Source organism: Aulonocara stuartgranti, assembly GCF_965226115.1.
Source record: "Aulonocara stuartgranti genome assembly, chromosome: 3".
In the NCBI taxonomy this organism is placed as follows: Eukaryota; Metazoa; Chordata; class Actinopteri; order Cichliformes; family Cichlidae; genus Aulonocara; species Aulonocara stuartgranti.
The window spans coordinates 36,334,186-36,356,809 of record NC_138941.1 but is presented as its reverse complement, the minus strand read 5'-3'; the positions used below and the strand labels follow the sequence as shown (position 1 = coordinate 36,356,809).

The window sequence follows — 22,624 nt, the reverse complement described above, 5'->3', positions numbered from 1 at the left end:
TGAGTGTAGACACAAAAAAATAATTTTATTTTATATGCTGGAATATGCAGAAAATAGGTTTAAATGTTAAATAAATTTCTTCAAGTCAAAGACTGTTGCATATAATTAAATTCTTGCTTGATTCAATGTGCATAAAGTTAAAAGATTAAAACTAATAAAACAAGTTTTATAAAGAGATTTTTCCATTTGATTCAATTTTATATGATGGATTATGCAGAAAAAAAATAGAATTTTTTCACTTCACATTTTTTGATGAATTCCTTTCATCTACTTTCACTACAGTGTTTTAAATAAATAGTGATATTATATCACAAAAGGCAGATCTGCCATTAGTGAAGACAACTGACACGTGTCAGATTTTCACAGCAGATTGCAAAGGAACAGAAGAACCATTTACACTTTGGTGCTTGGCATCTTTCACAAACTGAAACCTGACAACAATCTGGAACTAGATCCATCCTCTAACGTGCCCACCAGTAGCACTTCACCCTGGACTATACATAGAATACAATTGAATTTGTTACCTAATCAGAGTGAGTATAATAGTCATCCTCTTACTGAAGTTTAAGGTGACCTAAAGCTTTACATTCATCACTTAAGTCAGGGGTTAGGACGTTGATAAATTGGTTCATGGGGATTTATGTAATTGCATTTAAAAACAAACAAAAAAACCAAAACACAGCTGCCAGACATAATTTAGGCAGATCAAAGCGTATCCATCATCAAAGAAATCCTCTGGCTTTATTCTGCCAAAAATGGGTGGATTTCAGGAAGCTAGAGCATGTCAGCCATGATGAATCTCTATAAGCAACACAAGCAGAGTTAGCTAAAATTATAATGGTAAATGTTGACTTTAGTATTTATACTTAGAAGTCCACGTCTTGTCTTTGAGGCAGGAATTCTCAGAAGTCACTCCCCCCAGCCTCCGCTAAAAGGCTAAAAGTTACATTTTAGTGCAACAAGTCAGCGAGCCGTTTGCTTTCCCCAAGAAGCACGGCTTTAAAACAATTACTCCTTCATCTTGACATTCCCCCTCCGTATAACTTCAGTTCTTTTCAGCCAAGCAATATGAAACACCTCTGATACTGACCTGGCAAAATGGGCCGCAGTCCAAAAGGGCCTCGGGTGGGGGAGATGCCTCTGACGATGCAGTCGAATAGAAAGCTGATCTGCTCGCTCTCAGCAGATGCGAGCAGAAAAACACCAGCCCCTGAAAATAGACTTCATTAGTTTTAAGCTAATTTATGAAAGTGTATTTTACGGTTAATAATCAACAAGAAAGAGTGCAACATTGGTGATGCCAGTATAATAAAAAAAAGAACAGGCTGTTTCTTGCTATAAATCAGTAAAACGAGACAAACTTTTCAATTTTACAAAAAACATTTCTACTTTTCAACTACCATCAAAATGTCCTAAACTGAGATATATTTGGTTACTATTTAAAATTAAAAACTATTTGTCTTTTACTTTTAAACCAGGACAGTCATTCAACACGCTAACATGCTGAGGTTTTTGACCCTTTCTGTTTTCGTAGCTTACTATATGAGCAAATTAATATTGCAGCAACACAATTTTCACCCGGGACCAGTGAGAACAGCTTTAATTCTGATGTTTAAAAAAAAAAAAAATGGCGGCCGTAATCTTTACGTAAGTGGGACATAAAGTTTTTACTCCAAGCCACAACTTTCCTCGATGGTTCTACAAGGAAAGTCAACAGCTCGCCAAAATCATGGACCACTCAGATATTTTACAAAACACAGCTGCTAATAATAACAATTAATCAAAGAGCATCTGTTAGTTATTGTTTTTTTATGACATCAAATTATTATTTTTTTCATATCAATATAAAAATAATTTCCTGAATAAAATACCACCTAAAAGTAGAATTTGTTACAATAGATAGATGTAGATGTAGACAGATATAGAGATAGAGATATATAGAGATGGATATAGATAGATACAGATAGATTATTTATAGTGTGTAGTATATGTAAACGAGCACTACATGAACCTTTTCAGAAAGAAACTGAGGCATGATGCGTTTCACAAAGCTGCAGTTATAGAGTATTACATAATAAAAAAGTTCCTTCTTTATGGTTCCCAGTTTGTCTATTTCAACAATTTAGAGTGTAATAAAGGAGGATTTAATATAGTGGAGAGGTCAGAGAGGTCACGTTCTCCTGAGGTCTCTTGACCTCCCTCTGACAGCACAACGGCCTGCGCTTTACAAAGTGTTGTTGTGTCATTCTGCGGCTGAAGCCACCCATGTCAAAGCTGCCCTTACACTGCTGTGGCTGTGAGCAGGGGTCAAAGGTCAGCACCAAAGTCTGCTCAACTGTTTTAACCTGTTCAAACTAAAGATTTATTGCCTCCTTTGTGCTTTTACGATGGAGCTGATTAAGTGGTGTCTCACCTCATACACGTTCATCTTGCAACGTTACAAATTTATATACACGTTGGTTTTGATAGGTGACTGCATTTTAGTTACACTACTAAATGCACGATTACCAAAAAAATAAAAAATAAAAAATCCAAAAACAAACATTCAAAACAAAACAAAGAACAGGTGGCAAAGCTTTTTAGTTCACATTAATCTCTGCAGGAATGAAAACAACTCAAATGGACCCTTCTGGTCTCTGCTCCAAGAGGTGATAAAAACACAGCATCCATACAAAGTAACACAGCTTATAAAATCCAACTTTGTTAAGTGGGAAGTGTAAATGAGCAAGCGCCGAGAGCCAAGGTTGGCATTTTTATTTCGAAAGCAGCAGAGTCATCCAAACGGCTCAAGATGAAAGTCTAGCAAACTTTAATTACTTTAAAGTGAAATTCAGATTTCCTTCACTACCATGTTTGCAACCTTCAGAAATGCATGTAAACATTATCCAGTTTAACTATTCCAGGACGATAAAATTCAGGAACAAATAAAGAAAGTAAATAAAGTAACAAAACTATTAAAGCACTAATTACTGAGAGGTCATTTTGACTGCGTTTAGAGAAAATCGTTTTTCTGAACACTTTGGTACAGCAAAGTGCGCTAAAGTGTACAGTCACTTTAGCGCTAAGCATTTCACACGCACACCTACACTTTACTTAAATGACCATTCGCCCGTGGCGTGGACAAAAGGCAGGACAAATGCAGCTTGCAGTTCTACAGCTGCTCTAACCAAAAGTGAGACACCCAGCACAGCTAAATCACTTCTCGCCGTGCTGTGGATAAACTGTGCCGAGGGATTACATGTCACAGGAATGCTCGGCCTTCGCCGCACACAAACACTGAGATGCAGCCTTACTTTTTCCCCTTTTCTGTATAAAAGTAAAGCAGCTTTGACCTTCTTTAAGATAAGCCAGTAGACTACTGAAGGCTTATTGGCTCTTAAATTTAAAAAAATAAAATAAAATGTCATGTTTCCAGGAGGGTCATCATGTATCTTTAATGCTCCAATGTCTGTCTGTCCCCTCCAGGTGTTCACATACGGTCCTCTTCACTTTAATAGTTTCACATCTGTTGAATTTTTCAAACGTTATCTTATCACAGGGACGCACGCGGCCCGACGTGTTCAAACAGACCTTAAGGAAAACTCCAGAGTGATGCATGTTGCTGAGTTTTGGGCACAGCAGGGGTGATTATGCACAGCCTGAATCATTTCCTTTCTTGTTGTTCTGAACAGATGTTTTTCTAATGCTTCATCTGCCGAGTCAATAAAACGCAACGAACAAACAAGAACGACTGAAACATAGTTTGCTGCCTGTCATGCTGTGTGCTCTCCATTACACTTCTAAGCAATTCAAAGCAGCCACAGCAAGCCCACTCTTTGAATTTTGACTGATATTACACGTGATCAAAAGTGTGTGGACAGGAAAAAAGGCACAGAGCAAAAATCAAAGCTTAGAAATCAGACTGATGAAGCAGTAAAGGCCACCGGAACACTTTAGAAAGAGCGTCATGACCTGTTTTTTTGTTGTTGTTTTTTTAAATGAGTCGAGTTGAAGCTTTTGAATGCGAGTCATTCAGAGAGTACTTTGAGTTACCTGGGGTCTTTGGTACTACACGTCTGTGGAAGCACGAGCAATCAAAAGCAGGATTTCAACAATCTTGCATCTCAAAGGAAAAAGCAAGTACAAGAAGAACATCTGAACAAAGTACAAAATATTACACGAGTCACAGCGTCTCCATTCTTGTGATCACTGCTTTGTAATCATACGCTGTAGTATTCAGAGCCCGACCTATACGTAAGGCTATACAATATTATTAGCCGATGTGGCCTTATTGGAGTGTATGCCACTGGATATGAATTTTAGACTACATGGAAAAACTTACAACCTCTGGCAAAGAACATGAAGTCATCACACTTGAAAGATGTTCACTGAACTCTTTTACTTTGCAGCAATAAACAAACCACAGATGTGATAAAGTGTTGTTTTTTTGTTCCTTTTGTTGTTTACTATCTGAACAACTCTGACTTCATGAAACAAACTTCAAACTAATTAAATAATTTTGTGTAATGGCACATTTTTTTCCCAGACATTGTAAATTTTCTGTTTGGGTTAAGATCTGGACTATGTGCTGACTGTGTCAATGAGTCTGTCTGCATTTCCTTTCTTCTGTGACAACAAGACGCATCGTCATCATCGTGATGTCGAAAACTAATCCTAATCATAACCAAAACCACGCTCTCAGTGCAATAAGAAAAGCATAAAGCAGTCTACACCTGTGCATTTACTGTTGAGGTAAAGACTTTCATCTCTCCTGCTCCATTTTTGCTTGATTTCTCAAGGCCTTCATCTTTTTTATGGCACCAAATAAAAAGTCCCAGCATCATCCCCTTTGGCAAATGCAGATTCATCACTGAACGTGACTCTTAGCAAATCATCCACAGCGCACAATTGTGTTCGCCCGCTCTAACCTTGTTTTCTTCCCATTAGGCGTTAATGCTGGCTTTCCTTTGGCAATCCCAGTTTTTACACTTTTATCACAAAACCACTGATTCTTCTTTCTGCCAATTTATGGGGAGTTTTGAGCATTTTCAATTTTCTTCTGACTCTTTGACATCTTCCATCTACCCTTAAGTTTTCCTTTTTTATTCTTAACACTTTGCACTTTTCTTAGACACAGCTGACTGGGGAAAAACAAGGAGTTGTATAATCCTTTTGACTGACACCTCTCTTCTTGGAGAGCTGCTTCCTCTTAATCAAGTGTAACAGCTTGCTGAGGTCTGCAAACGCTCTTTTAACTGCTGACTATTTTTAATATTAAAAAGTGTCTGTTTTACACATCCAAATCACAAAGTGATTCCATATTTTCCCTCCTCTGTGCTTAATCTGGGAAAAACAGATCAATAATTAAATTAACTTGTTTGGGGCATGTTTCATGAAGCCAGAATGTTCGGCTTTTAAACAAACGTGCATTTGCGTCACATCTGTGGTGGTTTGTTTATTTGGTTCAAAGTCAAAGAGTTGAATGAACATCCTTCAAGTGGGGTGATTACATAATGCTTCAAAGAAGGGGGTCATTTAAAAAAAGAAGAACCACAAGGCCAAAATACATGTATGACACGACATCTCTAAGGTGACATGTTGAAGTTTCTGAATATGTGCTCTTCTAGCATGCGACTAAAACATCCATCCATCCATTCTCTTCCACTTATCCTTTTTAGGGTTGTGGGGGCCTATCCTTGTTGTCTTAGGGCCTTAGGCAGGGTACACCCTGGACAGGTCGCCAGTCTGTCGCAGGGCTTGACTAAGACATAATAAAGTCAAACCTAATTTCACTCAATAAAACTGCAATTTTAAGAACAAAACCCTTTTAACTTTAAACCTACAGACTAAATGGACAGACTCAAAGGTAAGGAGCTGCCTGTGTACCATATGTACCATACAGACCATAATGAGAACAACAGACAACTTATATATAGTTTGACCAGCAGAACAACTCCAACTCAGTTTCTCATTTTCACAGCTGAGCAGACAGCAGTGTGGATTCAAGTGTTGTCTTTATGGTAAGCTGATACCTAGCATGTCAGACACATTGCTGTGACATCGTTACTCCACATGCTTTTTACCGTGTAGTGTTAAAATGGGTTATGTGGCAAAAAAAACAAAAGGTTGTGGGGTTTGGAAACAATCTAAATCCAATTTCCTCTCAGATTTAACCAAGCACGTGTGATCAGATGATTGTGTACGTGTCTTGTTACGTCACTATAAAGCCAGACGCTTCGACAAAACTTAAAATATCTGCATCATATTGTTGCTCTGATTATACTCTGGAAATTTTGATCAGAAGTAACGATTCACATCTGCTCATCTGCTGCTTTAATGCTCCTATGAGCACAGTTTGGAAAAGCAAAGTGTGGACAGCTCTGTGATTTACTTAATGACACAACTGTGTGATTCATAGCTTTCGAAGTCCTGCAGGGTGAAGCACCGTTCCAAGAAACTAGATACTCCATACAAATGCAGCACTAGCCTTTCAATATATCATCTGTTTTAATCCATGAACATTCAAAGCACCCTGCAAAAATAAATAAAAAATAACAAACTGACAGTTTTGAGCAGTTGAGACCCACAGAGACGAACTGGTGGAGCACTTTAACTAGTAAAAAACAGAAAAGATCTGCCACTGAAACATTTTAGCAATGGTTTTACACACATCCCTTCTACTTCCGTCAAGATTAAAGTGCATAACAAGAACGCCAGTGCTAAATGTGCTAAATATATAACGTTCTGTGTAATGCTGAGCCAAACTGGCCAGTAACGCTCCCATTGGGGAGGGAAAGGGGAATGAATTTGTTAAAGCAATAGTGGCTGCTTTTTAGCTATCTAATAGCTAATATTGATTCATCAGTAATGACCAGACAACAATATTTCTGGTAGGTTATATGGACAAATCAAAACATATTTCCAGTGTCAGTTTAGAGCCACTGAGCTGAGATGTTAAATTCATTTCACATCATGTCATACAGCACACTTTGATCTTAATTTGGCCAAAATAGAAAAACTCTCTTTTGTGTCACTGTAAAGACCCTTAACTACAAATCTATCACAACTAATCCTCAAAATAGAAGTGTAGTTTTAACAGTAGGACTCGATAATGACAAGCTGCTAATAAGATAATGAAAAGGAAGACATCTGCCAGAATGAATAAATAAATGTGTAAAATTACAGAAAAGGTTCTGGTAGCTCATCGCTCAGACTCTCCTGTAATTACAAAACTGAATTATTTCATTAATTCACAGAAAAATTTCATTTCTATTTTTTTGTTTGTTTGTTTGTTTTACTGTGGGTCTATTGTAAAGAACTGAAACTTCTATAGTGGATAGCTTTTAAAATTACTTAATAACTTTGGTATGGTGCCAGTCTTTATCAGTAGGAAAGGCTGTAAAACCTTTGAAAACACAGCTTCCAAAATCTATGTACTCCTTTGTGTTTCCCAGGCCGTTTCTGGCCCCTGGGCCTTTTGTTTGACACAACATGGTTTAGAGACTGATGGATTGGTGGGATTTGCCATTGGTGGAAGGGTTTTTAGAACTGTGTTTCATTTGCATTGCTATAGTAACACTCTTATTATACTTAATGCTTTGCTTGCAGTTTCTCCAATGACATGATGTCATTTGAAAACAGTCACTATAGGATCTTCCTACATTGGGAAATCATGGCAGGAATCATCATAGTCAGAAAAACACTTCCTAAAATCTAAATATATACTAAAGAAAACCAAAATTCTGTATTACAATAAAACATCTAAAGACGAATGACCAACTCACACCATCAGCTGCCTGATAAAAGTTTCTATAAGAAGCCTTTCAAAAAGGAAGCAGAAAAACAAGGACCATACAGTCTTTCGTGACGATAACAGCACATGTAGTTGCTGAGGGCGCTCTTTTTTTGGTTCATGAAACTCCACTGAGCATCTTCCTCAACGTGCCCGCCCGAGGGATGCCAGATGTACAACCAGAGAGCAAAAAACACACCCAGTGACTGACCTCAACCCACTAATCCTGATGTTTACAGCGATCTTCTCCATGCAAACATGCAAATTCAAAGTTTGAGCATCACACAGGAATCCAAATCAGGTCCACGGATGCTTAACAGATGACCACGGGGTTTTAAAAGCGCTAAACCAAAGTACTAAAAGTTAAATTTGTTTGCAGGACGCAGCAGAGGATACTGTGTGTTGCTGTCTTCATATGCCCACGTTTGATAAATTATTCATCAGCCCAATCGTACGGACAGAAGCATGGTCAACATTAAAAACTGCTGAGTTATTATTTCGCTGCAGGATGAGTTTTCATCCAAGAAGTTCTACGCTTAACAACGGAGCCTGAAAGAACATAGCCTGAAAGATTAATTTTCTCTGGACTGCTGGACCAAAATATTATTCCGGCAGACTATTTACTGTTCCTGTCACAGGAAAAAGGTTTTAGGTCCACTCTATTTTGCACAAGGCACATTTGCAAAAGTAAGGCAAGGACAAACTAATCATCAATAACAAAGACTCAAACTTCCTCTCCTCTTCTAGCTATATTTCCTCAGGCTAGAAAGCATATTTTTTGAGTCAGATTTATTGTACTGAGAAAGAGCTTCTCTTTCACGGGCAGAAAGATAAGCATGAATCACCGCAAATCACAGCCGGTGATTATTTTGTGTTTTTGAGAGAGAGAGAGACACAAACCACAGCACGTATCATGATTTAATGAGCCATTAGCCTCTAATGATGGAGAGATATTAATGTTATGAAAGGATGGAGATGTTTAACGCAGTCATACTTGAGTCTCTGTCTTTTCTTAAAAGCACATTTTCTTTGAAATTCACTGTTGGGGTTTAACATTCATGCTCTTCTTCTTCCAATTGTGTTATTTTAATATTATTACATTTTTGTTTAATGTCTTTTACTGTTTATGTGTTTCAGATGCCTCACTTTACAATCGGTGATTAAATTTTGCATTACATTTTCTTTGTCACTGTGCAGCCTAATAGCTAATTATCCCCTAAACCCTCTGCCAAGCACAAAATATTATTTTAATACCCATTTACATAAACTTAACACACTCAAATGTTGCACAAAACAGACAATAATTAAGCAGCTATAAACTTACAGTAGCCACATCTTGTTCCTCCTTCAAACACGAATCCATTTGGTACAGGTCCATATCTACGCAGGTCTGGAAGGTTCCAGTGGCCAATAATAACAGGAGGGACATCCCGAGCAAGAGCCAACAAATTGTTGCACAAATGGAGAGTTGCAGGCCCGCTCTCCAACTTGGTCCCTGGTAAGACTCCAATACTGAATCTGTGAACTGAGAAACACACAGATCCTCAAATTTAACGCATATTCCAATAACTGTAAATGAGTTTTACAATAAGTAGAAAGAGTGGAAAGAGTAAAGAGGAACATAAATGAGGCAAATAACCCTGAACACATTTCTTCATAAGCTGCGAAGTACCTCCTATTTTGTCACTCTCAAATACCCAAATGTCCGTTCTGGGTGAATATATTTTTGTAAGTAAATCTGAAGCATCAGCGTTCGACTTGCATTGCAGTGAAATATGTGCCATTTAGGAAGCTATGAGTAATTATGTTTGCAAGTACATTACCTAAATATAGTAGCTTGCTAACACATCGCTAACATTAGCTTCTAGCAGCTAATTAGCAAGAGGGAGCTGGAAAAAAGATCCTCTGGTATAATGAAGTGTAGGTATTTTGTAAGAGTTTTAGCCTCACTTTGGTATGAGGCTGAAAAATAAAGCTAACACAGAAACCCTGCAATACCTTAAGTGTCCATTGGGGCTGGTCCAGAAGTATGGTAATTCAATCCACACAGCAACCATGTTAAAATATTCAAGTTTAGAGTAGAACTGTTCAGAGCCAGGTAGGTTGCATAAACACTTTTTCTGTAGAGATAATTGTTTTCATAAACTGATATACCCTGAATATATTTTTCCAATTCTATTTTCCATTGTTTAAAGTGTGGCCACTTTAAGTGGCAGGCATAGATGGTATAAAACTTAGCTAATATAACATCGTCGACTGGTTTTCTAGAGTTCTGTTCTGAAGGCTAGGGATTAGCATTTTCACGATCTCTATCTTGGTATTTAAAAAAAGCAAGCAAGCAAGCAAGTAAAGAAACAAACAAACAAACAAACAAAAAGTCTACGGGAAAATGGCTTTCTGACTTGACCTCTTTAAAAGCTTTCTGATGGGTTTATGGGCTCAGTCATTCGTTTTGTGTCATAATGAATAAAAATTTAAATTTCATGGAGTTTTTCCGTGAAAATGCACACCGGTTTCACGGAAAACAAACTAACAAACTATGACTATGATGTTTTTAGCCAATGAGTAAGAGTTTCACAGTCAACCATTTCGAAACTCTATGATACTATCCTGTCTTTTAGTAACCACTCTATTGTTAAGCTTAAGGAGAACTAGGAATTCAAATACATGAGGAGTCTTGGGAACAGGCTATAGCGAGTAGGGATGGGTATCGAAAACCGGTTCTTGTTGAGAACCGGTTCCCACTGTTTCAATTCCTTGGAATCGTTTGTCACTTTTAAAAACGATTCCCTTATCGATTCCAGTCGCCCCGAATGACGTCATCACGTTGAGTAGCGTCTTTTACCCAGTAGGAAACACGGCGCCTGAGCGGCACAAACGCTCAAAAGTTTGGTTACACTTTATGAGAAAGGATGACAACAGGGCAACGTGCAATACTTGCAAAGTAGAGATTTCATCAAAGGGAGGAAACACTACGAATATGCAAAAGCATTTGCTCAAAAAACACGCGATTGCTTTCAACGAATGTCGTGTTTTTGATCCGCTCCGGACTAGCGAAGCTCAACCCAGCAGCAGCGGTAGCGTTTCCACGTCCTCTCCCGTTAATACTGCAGGTAACTAATCAATTAGCATTGCATATTATGTTAGCGCGATTTACCTTATTACAAAACCTGCCATTACTGTGCATTTAGATAACCATGATGAGACAGACAGAGTCTGGCTGGCTCAGATGCTGGCAGTTCTCGCTGCAGTCTACCGGTAGCGTCTCCTTTCAGGCCAGGATAGACGAATGTCACCCAGCAGTGTCTAAGTTTGTGGTCAAAGGCTTGCACCCATTTGCCACAGCAGATGCCCCCGATTTCACTTTGGTAAGTGAATGTGTTTAATTGTAGGCAGGACATTACTGGATATTCTTGTGTAATTGCTACAGAATAATTTATGTTAAACTTTGTTATTGCTACAGGAGAATATTTATTTTATTATTTTACATATACATTTTTTTTCCTGGGGACCCTGTGACACCCCATTGAAGAGCCGTAGGCTGTGGCTCTCTTAAGATCTCACTGTTGGGTTTGTAAGGTCATGTTACTCCTAAATTTCTATCTTGTTCAAAGAGAAGATATAAAACACAGTTCTAAGCTAATCGACTTTAGTGTTCTCCTTTTTAAAAAAAAAAAAAAGAATCGATAAGAGAATCGATAAGGAATCGAATCGTTAAACAGAATCGAAAATGGAATCGGAATCGTTAAAATCTTATCAATACCCATCCCTAATAGCGAGGGTACGATCTTCCACCTCCTGTGCTCGTCAATTTAAGGTCATACACAGGGCGCATTTCTCTAAGTCTAGACTTTCTGAATTGTATCCAGAAGTGAAAAATAAATGTGATAAATGCCATGGCTCTCCTTGTCACCTTAGCTACATGTTTTTTCTGTGTCCTGAGCTGGAAGGTTTCTGAACAGGGTATTTTGGTATTATGTCAACTGTTCTTGGGGTAACTCTTCATCCTTGTCCTCTGATTGCTGTATTCGGGATTCCTGATCGCTCACTTACACTTGATACCACACAAAAGGATATTATAGCCTTCACATCCCTGTTAGCGAGACGTCTAATATTGTTACATTGGAAGTCTATTAAGTATCCTACTACTTCCCGGTGGCCTAAAGATGTCATGTTTTTTTAGAACTTGAAAAAATTAAATATACGTTGAGAGGTTGCACAGCCACATTTTTCCACAAGTGGCAACCCTTTATCTCTTATTTTACGAGTCTAGAGGTATTGCCTGTTTAAATGTACTTCTGTTATTGTTATATCGCTGTAATATGTTTGATGGCTGTGTTGATCTGTGTGGGACTTGGGGGGGGGGGGGTCTTTGTTTTAGAGTGTGGGCATATATATATATATATATATATATATATATAAAAAAAAAAAAAAAAAAAAAAAACACCCAGCACGCCCCTGCGGGCGGTTTATCCTTCAAGCTCGGGTCCTCTACCAGAGGCCTGGGAGCTTGAGGGTCCTGCGCAGTATCTTAGCTGTTCCCAGGACTGCGCTCTTCTGGACAGAGATCTCCGATGTTGTTCCCGGGATCTGCTGGAGCCACTCGCCTAGCTTGGGAGTCACCGCACCTAGTGCTCCGATTACCACGGGGACCACCGTTACCTTCACCCTCCACATCCTCTCGAGCTCTTCTCTGAGCCCTTGGTATTTCTCCAGCTTCTCGTGTTCCTTCTTCCTGATATTGCTGTCATTCGGAACCGCTACATCGATCACTACGGCCGTCTTCTTCTGTTTGTCTACCACCACTATGTCCGGTTGGTTAGCCACCACCATTTTGTCCGTCTGTATCTGGAAGTCCCACAGGATCTCAGCTCGGTCATTCTCCACCACCCTTGGGGGCATCTCCCATTTTGACCTCGGGACTTCCAGGTTATACTCGGCACAGATGTTCCTGTACACTATGCCGGCCACTTGGTTATGGCGTTCCATGTATGCCTTGCCTGCTAGCATCTTGCACCCTGCTGTTATGTGCTGGATTGTCTCTGGGGCATCTTTACACAGCCTGCACCTGGGGTCTTGCCTGGTGTGATAGACCCCAGCCTCTATGGATCTTGTGCTCAGAGCTTGTTCTTGTGCTGCCATGATTAGTGCCTCTGTGCTGTCTTTCAGTCCAGCTTTGTCCAGCCACTGGTAGGATTTCTGGATATCAGCCACCTCCTCTATCTGCCGGTGGTACATACCGTGCAGGGGGCAGATAGAGGAGGTGGCTGATATCCAGAAATCCTACCAGTAATATATATATTTATTTATTAGGGGTGCAACGATATTCGTATCGATATTGAACCGTTCCATACAGTGCTTTCGGTTCGGTACGCATATGTATCGAACAATACAAAATTTGTAATTTATTTTATCAACTTTCCTTCTGACGATGCTGTCTGTGTTGAGCGCTCAGTGAATCTGCGTTCGACTACTCCGCCTAGGCTCGACAGTGCAGCCTAGGCGGAGTAGTCGAACGCAGATTCACTGAGCGCTCAACACAGACAGCATCATCAGAAGGAAGAGCGCAGGGCAAGCTAGCGAGACAGAAGTTAAGCTCTCCTTGCAACATGGACCTCCCCCACCCTCATTCAGATCTGGCGTTTGGAATTATTTTGGTTTTCATGTGACGTATGACCCTGAAGTAGGGCTGAACGATTATGGAAAATAATCTAATTGCGATTTTTTGCCCCAATATTGCGATTGCGATGCGATATGCGATTATTTTTTAAGGTCTTTGTCTTCTGTATTATTAAACAAAGACAAGCAATACATCATATAGTATGGCCAATACTATATTACATTAATTTTAAACTGTTCTTTCCTGGAAGACAGACCTCTGTTATGATGACATGAGGTGATGCATGAATTGATGACTGACATTTTTATTTAACTTCTTCAATCACAACAGTATATTTGAACATACACAATAGTTTATTTTTAGCTTACAAACATCTGAGCATAAAGTGCTGACAAGGAACCCTGGTGTAAACATTAAAATGAAAGTCAGTACAATGTGCAGATTGCAGAAATATATATAAAAAAAATCAGTGGCTTTACCACACTCAGTTTTTCGACATCTGTGAACTACTAGACAGTCATTCAATTAAAAAATAATATTAAATAAATAAAACTAATAAATAAAAAATACACACATCTTACTGATCTTTGCAGTCAGTAACATTACACATAAAGTGCAAACATAATAGCAATTGTATAAACACACACACAAACACGCCTTTAAAGTTTAAAGGCGTGAAATTGGACGGTCTAGCCTCCTGATTAGCGTCACCGCTGTCTCGGTGGAGTTTAATAAACTCGGCCGTCTGCTTCTTGCTATCTAAAATATAACCAGACACTGGTGTAAATTCTCGACTGTCTCATACTTCTGTTTAATAAGTTTTCTGTTTGACGTTTAGTCAGCTGTGTGAAAACCAAGGAGGAACCCACCCGGGGGATTAATAAAGTTTTATTTTATCTAATCTAATAACTTTAATCTCAGCCAAACCGATTTACTCACGAACAAACAAAACACTGAAAAAAGCCCAACAATAACATTTTTAGGTTGTCTAAGTGACTTATATATTACGTTTAACCCGAGCAGCGAAACTCCGCGGTGATCTGAAAATGATGTGCCGGGAGTTGTGCCGTTCTCGGCCGCATCAGTAACCCTCGAGCTCCCGGCTAGCTGTCGAGCTGGTGGGTAGCAGACGCCTCTGAAAACGTCAAAGCACTTTTGCAAATATGGGATATCTTGATAAACTGAGCAGATATTTGATGTTTACACAACTACTTTCTCGCCTGAAAATATGTTAAAAGTTTATTTTGTGACCCAGAAAGATTAGTATGAGTAATTTTAAAACTTAGTAGCGGCCGCCATTGCTGGAAACTGGAGTTTGGCTGGGCCGCGCTATGAATTCTGGGATATGGTAGTAATTTGGACAGCCTTCGGCGCGTCGCTGTGACGTAATCGGTCTACAAATGCGGCCTCAGGAGGATGCAGCCCATGAATTGTATAATATAATCGCAGTATAATCGCAGCCTTTGCGGTTAGAAAATTGCACTTGATCATGTCGCGATATTATCGCAAATGCGATATATCGTTCAGCCCTACCCTGAAGGTAAGCAGTCATGGACTAAAGTAAAACAGTATGTTGGATGTGCCATGCAATGCTCAATTACATGAGTGGGAACTAGTGTGTTAGCGCAGTTAGCTCGTTAACGTGTTGGCCGTCTAGCCCCATGGACGCCCCGATCGGCGGTAGCTCGTTAACGGAGATTTGCCGTGTTGTGGCGTTAAGGTCATTTCAACGAGATTAACCTGAAAGCACTAGTGGGAACACAACGAATATGACTGCACATTTACGCCGACATCATCCTAGTGCAAAGACAAAAACAACAAGCATGCTACTAACTTTAGCCGAGTCATTTAGACAGCTGTTAGCACATGATTCTCCTTATGCTGCTGAGAATATAGCCCAGAAGAAGCGGATAGTATAGCTTTTATTTTGGAAAGAGACATTCCTCTGTAATAAACTCTTTTCCAAAGATGCATGATTCCTCAATCAGATACAGGGCTTGCAATATCGCTAGCCCGACGTCCTGGAGCTAGCGATTTTTTCAGTCGGGCTACCAAAATCTATCTCTGCCCTGCCCGTCGGGCTATTGCATTCTTTCGGAAATGTAGCTGGGTAATTATGTCATTGGCATCGGTGAGCCACTGTCAATATGTGACATATTGAAATCGCGTTTGAATTTGCGCTTGTTTTTTTGCTTTCACTTTGCAATCGCGCGAACTGCGTATAGAGAGCGACAGCACTGATCTGTGAGTGATGATAATTTGCGCACCAATTCCTCTGACATCGTCTTATTAATCGTTAGCTTACTATGCAAACATGACAAGTGAAATCTCCCGCAGCTTAAACATGTGAGAGGTTGATCGCAGAGAATCGCTGAGCTTATGTGAGTGCGTGTGTAAAAGCAGCAGGATTTATATTTGACTACGATGACCTGGATGACTGAGAACCTTCACAGACAGATATATATTTTAGTTCTGCTGAGCCAAATAAGACAGGTCAGGGTGAAGAAGTGACAGCCAAAGAAAAGCTTACCACAAAACGGAGAAGTTATGACAAATCAGACTATAAGGCAAAAAGAAAGTGCAGCTTTATGGTTTCATGGACAAAAGAATTTCTGTGGCTGCAATATGACGAGCTAAATAACCAGGGCTGCACATAAGTGGTCCGCAGGTGCGCATTCGCTGTCAAAATAAAAAACACGCACAAGGGTTAGGGTTAAATTTAAAAACTGTACTTTTGAGTTAAAATATATATTTATAATTTTAATAAATGACAAATTAAAAAGGCATGAACATTTTTTTGTATCGAAAAAATATCGAACCGTGACACCAAAGTATCGAACCGAACCGTGAATTTTGTGTATCGTTGCACCCCTAATATATATATATATATATATATATATATATATATATATATATATATATATATATATATATATATATATATATATATATATATATATATATATATATATATATATATATATATATATATTTACTTAGGAAAATGAAGAAAGGTTAATTGTATTTCGGTAACTGCAAGTACTGTGTTGTTTTCTTTTTTCAATAAAAATATTTGACAAAAAAAAAAAAAAAAAAAAAGAGTTTCACAGTCATATCTGCCCATCCACATGCATCCTGCTTTTTAAAATCTACTTGCTCATTGGCTAACAACTGGTCAATCATAAGTCATCAGCCAATGAGCATACAGAACGTAAGACAAAGATTTAAAAAGGAATTAACTAAATTAATTAATCAATTACACCAGTAAACTAAACTAAAGCTGACCATCTGGTGTCTTTAAGACACAATGCAGGTTTGAGACACTTTTATATTAGCTTTATTTTTCCAACCTAGAACCTACGCCCATGTTTGATGCTGTGTTTTGGAGCATAATGTTGCAGCTAGGTCAGTAATAGTATTTGGGCTGATTAAAACCATTGTACTGAACCTCGTTAGTGGTTTTGTTTCTTTGTAGGATGTTTTTTGCAATTATCTAACAAATAACACACACTGTTGTGATGGTTAACTGTACTTAAAAGTCAAGACAGTACTCCTGTTTTTGTGAGTGAAATCACATTATTTTATTAATCTGTTACTTATGACTAATGAGCACATGCATCCGTATATACAGTTTATGGATGTAGTTGCTAACCTTGCATTAAATGATAACTTCAGGCTCAAAATCCTTATCAAAATATTTACTTCTGTTAAAAAAAAATACAAGATGGCTGCTAGCTAAATCTTCCGTTTGCAAGCTCACAAACAGGGTGCAACATTGGCTGCATCCATCTTTTACATACAGTCAATGGCTGCACTTTATCTCTATAGGGATTTTTTGAGGGCTCTACAACTATGTCCTAATGAACCATCAAAGAAACCACCAAACAGTCTACTGGGATTCACTGTGATTAAAGTGAGCAGGATTGCAGAACTAATGAGTAATGGAAAGACAACGGTCAATGTAATTTTGCATACTGACAAAAACAGGAGAAAAGCTTCACAAGGGGCAGAAAACACAGTGTCCTCACACGATGATTACTTCAGCATGGATTTGATTTCATTCACAAATAAAAAGGGGAAACAGCTGCAGACAGAATGAAATCAGCAAGCCGAGCACAACGGGCTCAGATCTAAAGCCCAGCGCAATCAATCAAAGCGTGTCACAGACATCTGTGTTTTATGAGTCTGAGTCTCGACAATAAGAAAAAGGGGAAAGTCGGGTATAAAATTAGAGCGAATCACAACACTTCACTGGCGTTTCTGCCTTTGACTTTGCTAAATTTCACACACAGCAAGTGTGGATCTTGTGGATCTTCCTCAACAACACTAAACTAAAAACTTTCGTGGATTTGAACAAACTTGGCCAGGGAGATTGATTAACGGAGGCGGCGACGAGGGCATGTTGGCCAGGTGCGGCACATCATCGCTCAGGTTAAAAAGGATTCATACAGTCTCACGTAAGACAACAAAAGCTCTGTGCATGGTGGCCCTCAGCCCAGCAGCTGGCAGGTGACATTTCTGCCAGCTTGGATGCACTCCACTCAGTGACATTAGGACACACACACACACTTATCTAACTCTCAATGCAAGCCTGAACAGACACAAGTGCATCTGTCCAAGCATGCACACGTATACTTTAACACAAAACAGACGACAAACTGGAAGGAACAACTGCAATGCAATTTGTCTTAAGCCTCTTCCACACAATCAGGTCCCCCAGCACTGTCATTAATGTAAAATGTAAAATTCAGCTGCCACCTGCTGAACAGTTCGTTGCTATTAATAGCTCCTATTGCTTCATGATGCATGTAACTTATATAACAAGTCCACACAGTAAACAATATGCACACTAAAGAGAGTCAGTGCTTGACTAAATGACATTCTTAAGAGTAATCAGACATGGAAAAAAAAAAAGTTAAAATATCACTTTAGACAACAAACGTAGTATGATAGTAGATAACAGATATTCATTAAAGACAAAAATCATTTGTTTATCTAGGAAATTGATTCAGAAGCATGTAGATGATTGCACGGGGGTAATTTTGAACAGCTGGATAGGAACATCAAATATCATCATTTAAATTCCTTGAAAGGTTTTGAGGGGAAAGAAAAAGAAACACTGGATGTTAAACACAAGTAAAACAAACACTCATGGTTCTTCTCACCTTCTCCTAGGCTATATCGCAGGCGGGCGTCCCATGCCTGCAGGGCCTCCCTGCTGTCAAAGCCCAGCAAAACAGCCTGATTCAGGCAGAGGATGGTCAGAGTAAAAGCCACACCCTCATACCACTGTCCAGCTTCCAAGCCGCAGATCTCCTCCAAGGTGATGCTCGCCCTCTCCTTGTTGCCGTGAACTTTCTCTGATTTGTCTTTAAAAACCAGCAACACGAGGCAGTCTGCAGGACAGACAATGAGCAGGAGACGAAACAAAGACAGAAGAACACAGTCTGCATTAAAACATTATTAAATTCTACTCTTTTTTTTAAGATGTAACAAAAAAAAAGTAAAATCAATACTGGAATCCCCAAATGACACTGACAGTTACTAACAGGATGTATTTTGACCCACAGTAGCTACTGTAGTGTCCTCTGTTTGTTGCCACCTTTCAAACAATCAGTGTCAACTGACAAAACAACACTGTGTGTGTCCGTGTATCATCCCTCTCCTTCACACACACTCGCATAACTGAGGCATGAGCACAGACAGCTGGGATAACATGACATCAAAGATTTGAAGAGCAGCAGCACTCAGCCTCACTGTGGAGCATGTTGAGCTGTGCAGCGCAACATACCCAAGAAACCTTTCTGCGGTAAAACTGAATGCGGTACAAATACAAGTTCATGCTAAATCCACTCACTTTTCCATAAAATATTTGAAAATGTGTGCAAATATAATGACTACTAGATTTTATTTCCGCAGAGCCAAAGCCTCGCAGGTAAGCGTGACTGTTCACATTCATGGTACATCTAAAAATACAGCGAGTCTCTGGCTCAGACCTTAGCACATTAGCTTTGAAGATGGGATCAAATAAGAACCACAGGTTTGAAGCTTGTGATTTAGAAATAATCTGAAAGCCTGCTGTTGTACAGCAGAAGCAGTACACGTGGTAAAAATAAATAATTTATAAATGTAATTGTGTAAAAAGAAAAAGTAAACTGTGCAGAAATGCTTTCAAGAGTGAGTTTATAGCATATGGAAAAAGACAGTGTGTGGATTAAAAGCACCTTTGGCATCAGTTTTCCCATTTTTTTAAAACACAATCCCACGTTAAACGTTTGAGTCATTAAAAACGTTTAATGAAATTCTTTTAGCTTGTGCTAATGCTTCAGCTCTTTTTCAGAACCATTGTGTAATATAGGTTTTACTAGAGATGGGCAAGTGTGGATAGTATCAATATCATCTCTGGTATTGGTGTCAGATTGATACTAGCTCAATAATAGGCTCCATACTTTGTTTCTATCCACTGGGTTCAGTATGTAGCCTGCTGAACTGTATTAAATAAATTATTATTATTTTGGAAACGAAAAAAAAATATACATATGTCAAAAATCCACTACGTCTGAACTTTTTTGTGTTGACAGCCACGTCTATTTTATTTATAGCCCATAACACATTTAAACAACTGAAGTTTCCCCAAAGTGGCACATTTACATTACAGGCAAAATAGAAGGGAAAAAAACTGTTTATCTGCACGAAACTGCACAAAAACCTAATAATTGTGTTTTGCTCTGGTAATTACTTATTGGGAAAAGTTAAAATCATTGATTTAGTGTTCAGAATTTACAAATTAACAACAATTCACCAAATCTCCCCTAGATAAAGTGCCTTTATAGGTTAGGTTTCAAAGTATCGGCAACACTGGTCCCGTATTTACTTGGTATCGGATCTACAACACAAGTTGCAGTATCACCCCACACATATACATACACACACACACACACACACACACACACGTCTTTTAATACCAACTGTGGTTTGCACACATGTTGATTTTGAAATTCAAATGTATTGAATTTGTCATGCAAGCCTTATTTTAAAAGTTTTAGGTCTTTTTGTCCCTCCTTGGACGCCATAGCCTCCTGGGTCAAAGCTGTGTATTTGAACACAAACGCAGGCCCTTTGAAGCCGAGGCTTGTTGAGCTTTCACGCAACAGAAAACACAAGCAGTGCAACACCAGCTCACTGTCCTCCTCCAGCTTGTCGCGGCAGATTTGTGTAGCCGCTGTCAGATTTAATTTCAAAACAACAATGCGAGCGAGAAATGCTAAAAACAAAATTAGCTAGTTTTTAAGTTTTTTTTTACCTGCTACAGGCGACGGTTTGCGGAGCACGAGCCACCTAGTTTTCCACTGTGAAACAAAAGAAAAGTTTTTTGGGGGGTTTTAAAGCACTGGTCAAAGTGTGCATAGGAGATATCCGCATATTAAGACAAAGTAAAAGCAACCTTTTTCCCGTCTCTGAGTCTGGCGTATCCTTCCACGACAACAGAATCCGTCATCTTCAGTCATGGTTCCTGACAGCTGCAGAGTCGCTGCCTGAATGAGGGGTCACTTTCAAAATAGCTGCGCTCTCCTCTAGCGGGGCGCAAACTCGCCCCCCAGCAAGGAAGGCACATGGAAAATGGCATGACCAGTGTCTGTCTGTCTGTCTGTCTGCCTGCCTGTGTGTCCGTCTGCCGGCCATGCTGCTGCTGCCACCTGGGCTGGTACAGTGAGACGCTCCCGCGTGTTTAACATGCCACACGCCACTCTAACAGTAAAACCGAGCACGTTAATACATCAAACTAGGCATATACACTCGCCGGACACTTTATTAGGTACACCTTTTCAACAGCTCGTTAATCAACCAATCACAGGGCAGCAACCATCTTTAGGATTCACGGAATGAAACGGAGGAAATGTACAGTGAGCGTCAGTTCTCAGCGAGGTCGCCTTGTTGATGAGATTAGAGGAAGGAAACAGTAACTTGAATAGCATAAAAGAACATTGTGATGCTGGGAGCAAATGGGCTATAGCAGCAGAAGACCACACTGGGAGGGAACTAAGGAAACAGGAAACTGAGGCTATATAATTGTCATGGGCTCACCAACATTGGACAACAGAAGATTGAAAAAAATTGGTCCAGCGGGAAAACATCACCATGTCAATGAGCCGGCTCACTGTACTGGCATGGCCTCCACCGTCACCTGATCTCAATCCAGCAGTGCACCTTTGTGGAGATGCATGTGGAGCAAATGTGTAATGCTATCATATCAGTATGGATCAATATGTGTACTAATCTTCTAATAAAGTGGCCATTGAATGTAGCACCACCCTTTTGCGTTCATGTGGGGTCAAAATGTTAACGAGTTAAACTAAGCAGTTGCCAGGATTCGTGGGTTGTTTTTTTGTTTGTTTGTTTGTCTGTTTTTGTCTCACTGTGCTCTGTTTTTGTCTTTTTCTTTATTCCACCCAACCGGTTGTAGCAGACTGCTGCCCCTTCCTGAGCCTGCCTTTGCTGGAGGTTTGTTCCTGTTAAAAGAGAGTTCTTCCTTCCCACCATCACAAAGTGGTGATGGATTGTTGGAGTTTTCTTCAAAATACTGTAGGTCCTTTACAGTATAAAGCACTTTGAGGTGTTGCTGTGTTTTGGCACTAAATAAATAAATCTGATTCTGAATTGCATCAAATGGAAGTAAACTGGACTGAAGGTTAAGTCAATGGAAAGCAACCAGAACAAAACACAAAACAACTGGAAAAAGGTTTGACAATTAACAAGTTATAAGGATTTTAACTGTGGACATATCACCAGCCTGTGTAAATGTACATTAGTAGATGTGGCCAAAAAATGGACAAAACCTTTGCACAGTAAAAGAGGCAGGAGGCACTGATTCACCGTGTGAAGGGGTACTCATTGATACACCTACTTCATTTACTCTAGCCCACTTATCAGCTGATGAGTTTGCAAAAATGCAAAGTTTCATTTTCATTGTCGGCCACACATCTGCAGTGGGAGCAGCAAGAGCAAAAACAGGAAGACAGCTGTGTATTCTGGACGAGTGGTAACATGGAGACTTCAGTCCTAACATTCATATTTTTCTGTTAATTATTATTTCAGCCAATAATGTTCAGTGTACCTCTGTGGCACTCTGCTGATTAGTGTATACCTGGTAACTGGGTTGCATCGAGGTGAGATCGCATTCTCACCAGCGAACTGCTCTGCAGTTTGTTTGGTCCGCCTCCTCTGAAAGGCCT

General features: G+C 39.4%; 1 protein-coding gene across 6 annotated transcripts in view; it reads right to left on the bottom strand.

Moving 5' to 3' along the window:
* Positions 1 to 21,844, bottom strand: part of LOC309703937 (protein Dok-7-like) — a 73,020-nt gene extending 51,176 nt beyond the window's left edge. For all 6 annotated transcript variants that reach the window (XM_082528848.1, XM_082528850.1, XM_082528846.1 and 3 more), the window contains exons 1-5: positions 20,836 to 21,844; positions 20,695 to 20,740; positions 18,557 to 18,787; positions 9,096 to 9,296; positions 1,091 to 1,210 (exon numbers count right to left, since the gene is read on the bottom strand). In XM_082528848.1, coding sequence (XP_082384974.1) covers positions 1,091 to 1,210; positions 9,096 to 9,296; positions 18,557 to 18,787; positions 20,695 to 20,740; positions 20,836 to 20,889 — 652 coding nt within the window. In that variant the 5' untranslated portion in view covers positions 20,890 to 21,844. The remainder of the gene's footprint in view (positions 1 to 1,090; positions 1,211 to 9,095; positions 9,297 to 18,556; positions 18,788 to 20,694; positions 20,741 to 20,835) is intronic.
* Positions 21,845 to 22,624: the final 780 nt, after the last annotated feature.